The following is a 3788-nucleotide window of genomic DNA, read 5'->3' as shown; positions in this document are numbered from 1 at the left end:
TGAATTTTTTGTGAAAAAAGCAACGTTTCTCTACTAATTATTGACATGACAATTGTATCATAAACATATGTAGTAAAGAACCCCATTTTACACTCCTCATAATAAGAATTTAATCACTTCTATGTCATTGCAATTATTTAGTTATTTACAAGGCAATCGCGTCCATTTATTACTTACAAATATAGTAGAAAAGATCAATTATTACAGCGAGATTTAAGTGCTTGTCGTTGATAATCGGGCAGCAACATTTTTAGTAACAAACACTTTTTACCAGCATTTTCAAGTGATTTTAATACTTTTTGTTACGTATCTTTTTCATATGCATTTTTGATTCAATTACCCTATACGAGAAATTATATGCTAAATCAGAAGCTGTAAAATTACAAATTCAACAAATCAAATAGTGTTGCATGTAATATTATTGTTCTATCATTCTATTATTCAAGTAAAGAAAATATTTACACGTCTCGCAATACATGCAGCATAGTACAAGAGAAATTTTACATTCCTTTCTTTCTTTATTTGAAATTTAATAATTTCATTCTAATAATAAATTTTACTTCTTCTGAAAGACTTTAAAAGAAATATCGTACCATCTGCTCAACAAGCATCAAGTTAAATCAATTATAGTGCAAATAACTTTATGAACAATATTTGCTTTAAAAATACTAAAAATAGTTGCTGATTGTGTAAATTTTTAAATGTTTAAAACATATTTTGTTTTGCTACTGTACTCAACAGAGTAATTAAAATTTGAAAATGATTTTTATATCGAAACATATTTACAAAAATTATACATACAAGGAAATGCTAAATTCAAATTTTCTACAACTATAAAATACAGCCCATGAGCAGATGAAGAACTTGTTTATACAAGTTGAAGAAAAAAACAAAATTCTTTATAAATTTGAATGTTATTAGGTTCGTGTTCATATGTGACGAACTATCAAATTAATTAATCGGTAAGTGTTGTTATCAAACATGTCCCTTTACCAATATGTTTTCACTTTACCCGATGAAGAGATGAAATTGGGTTTCAGTCTATTTAAGACTCAATTACTTATTTAAACAGGCATATGTACAATTGTCTTCCTTAATATATCTTGTCACTGTGATGTTAAAGAAGGAAAATTATTTACTTCCGTTTGTTCCAAAACTGGTCCTGCTGGTCCAGTATAAGATATACGTAATCTCATTCTTAGAGGTACCTACGTTAGGAAAAGAAAAATAATCAAAACACAGCTATAAACTTTTTAAACGAAATATCGTTACAAAAGCTTACTTTGTTGATATTTGTAATTTTCAATATTTGAGTAACTTGTCCAGAAGGCGGAATAACTGTGCTTGATGGAGACAACATTTGTAGTTGGAATGTCTAAAAATAAAAAAAAAAATTAGTTTTGCTCTTTATACTGAATAGGCCCACAAATATTACGTGCTTTTACCTTAGGAACTGCTGCTTGAAACAAGAAATCAGTCAATATAGCACTTCCAGAATTATGAGCTGACATACTGATAATTAATAAATCAGCGATATCAGGTGGTCTTTCTAATCTAAAAGTTATTTTAAGTCCTGCTTTGTCCAATACAACCATAGTAGGAGTATCTAAAGTTATGAAACAAAATAAGATTTATATTTTGTCACTATCAATAAAAAATAAATATTTCATTAGGCTGTACAAACCATTTTGAACTGATGACGAATTAAGTAAACCGTCCACTAAAAAGTTGGTTGTATTAGTGGGACTAAATATTTGCGATGGCGTTTGTGCCTGTGGTAGTACAGATGTAGGTGTTGGTGCACTTAAATCCAAACTACCAAGTAGATCCAAGAGATCGTTATTGTTTACTATGGTTGTTGCATTAACAGGTGGATTTTTATTTGATACTGATGGGGTCATTCCTAAGTCAGCAGTTCCAAGCAAATCTAGAAGTGCACTCTATAAAATACAAAAATATGAAACTTTTGTAAAATTTGACATTGTTATTATAATATAACATTTTTAAGATTATTTCGTTAGTTATATTAATTATGTTGTATAAGTTATTGAATTCAAACTATAAAGTATTTTGATACAATGGTCGATATAAACTTACTGAATCAGATGGTGGGGTACTTGCTTCTAAAACAGATGACTTTTCTTCTTCTGGTTCTGGTTCTCCATTTACCATACCGATAATTCCATTAGCTTGTGGTCTTGCTGTTTCCATAGGGGGCATTCTTTCTAGCAGCGCAGGTCGTAAATGGTCATATTTTCTAAATAATTGTGAAAACTCGATACCTCGCTGTTGTAACTCTATATGTAAATTGCTCCCAAATGTATCAATTATCTGACGAATTTTTCTGAAATGTAAGAAAATAGGTATAAATTAATGTTTCTTATGATATGATAAATAATGATAGTAATTAAATTTTTTAACAATACGTACTCATTACCCTTTTGGAATCTTGTACTCAGTTTTGTGAGAGACAATAAAGTATATTGTTTTGTAATAACTGTGTTTTGTGGATTCCACAATAACCTTTGATAGACATCAATAACTTCGTCTTCCGTTAACTAATAATCATAGAAAGATGAAAAATTATGTTTATCTGTTTTACTACTTTAATTACAATTAGAAATATATATTGAAAGAAATTTAAAGAATGTAGCAAAATAAAATGTATATCACGTACATTGACCGGAGCATCTACATCTTCTGACGGTGGTGCATACAATAATAAATCGCCATATTCACCAATACACCATGTTGCTACTTGAGCCAAAGGTTGCTTATCAGATGTATCCTTTTCTAACGCTTTCCACAATGCACTAACAGCAAAACCTTGCTGTGACTGTGTTTCTGAAATTAATTGAATGGTACAAGCTACCACATCATCCCGGACATAATTACCAGCCTGAAAAACAATACAATTACAATATATAAATAACAATATATAAAATAATGAAATTAATAAAATAAATTTCATACAGCAACAAGAACTTTGAAGAGTGTTTCAAGGTGCCAACGTTTATTCGGCGCAAATCTTTCAGCAGACATTACTATGTTACTACTGCACTGTGCTTTAAACTCTGGATCAGCACGTTCCAAGAAAAGTAATAATTCTTTCATCATGTTTCTAATATTGTTTGAATTTACAAGTGCAAAACTGAGTTCCATAGCTCGTCTTCTAATTGATACATCTGGATCTTTTAAACACTCCTAAGAAACGAATAAATATAATATTTAGATATTAGAAAGTACATAAATAGAAAAATATGAAGCAGCATAATAATATTACCAAGATTGTTGAACGATGTCTTTGTACTGCACTTGTGTCTACATACACTGTTTTTAGTAATGTATTCAAAGCAACATATCGAATATTCTTATCATTGTTTAATAAAAATCGACCTAATATATTCACTGCTAAAACTCTGAGTCCACTTTCAGATTTTATATCCATAATAGATAATACAGTTTCATATAATATTGTATTTCCAACATTTTTACTAGTTTCGGTATTTGTTGCAACTTGTGCAAGTATATCATTCATTGCTTCGGATGCATCAATATCATTACGTCCCAAAATTCGAAGGAGACGTAATATTTTTACTTGAAGAAAAGGGTCTGATACACCAGATACATCATGTTCTGGAGAATACCCTGCTAGTATCAGATTCTTTAAAATCCTTACAAGATTTGGCACAATCTGAAATAATAATTTTGACTTTATTAGATAATGTATTACTAGTTTTATTTTACATATAAAAAATTAAAGGAAGAAATCTGAAAATATGTATGAA

General features: G+C 29.4%; 1 protein-coding gene across 8 annotated transcripts in view; it reads right to left on the bottom strand.

The window, feature by feature from the left end:
- Positions 1–989: 989 nt before the first annotated feature.
- Positions 990–3788, bottom strand: part of LOC108570247 (AP-1 complex subunit gamma-1) — a 7997-nt gene continuing 5198 nt past the window's right edge. For all 8 annotated transcript variants that reach the window (XM_017932069.1, XM_017932070.1, XM_017932074.1 and 5 more), the window contains 9 exons: positions 3284–3694; positions 2974–3204; positions 2678–2899; positions 2431–2558; positions 2098–2344; positions 1685–1940; positions 1446–1606; positions 1283–1375; positions 990–1208 (listed from right to left, as the gene is read on the bottom strand). In XM_017932069.1, coding sequence (XP_017787558.1) covers positions 1107–1208; positions 1283–1375; positions 1446–1606; positions 1685–1940; positions 2098–2344; positions 2431–2558; positions 2678–2899; positions 2974–3204; positions 3284–3694 — 1851 coding nt within the window. In that variant the 3' untranslated portion in view covers positions 990–1106. The remainder of the gene's footprint in view (positions 1209–1282; positions 1376–1445; positions 1607–1684; positions 1941–2097; positions 2345–2430; positions 2559–2677; positions 2900–2973; positions 3205–3283; positions 3695–3788) is intronic.

Source organism: Habropoda laboriosa, unplaced genomic scaffold (assembly GCF_001263275.1).
Source record: "Habropoda laboriosa isolate 0110345459 unplaced genomic scaffold, ASM126327v1 scaffold81, whole genome shotgun sequence".
NCBI lineage: Eukaryota > Metazoa > Arthropoda > Insecta > Hymenoptera > Apidae > Habropoda > Habropoda laboriosa.
The sequence above is the reverse complement of the archived record's forward strand: the minus strand, read 5'-3'. Positions and strand labels throughout refer to the sequence as shown.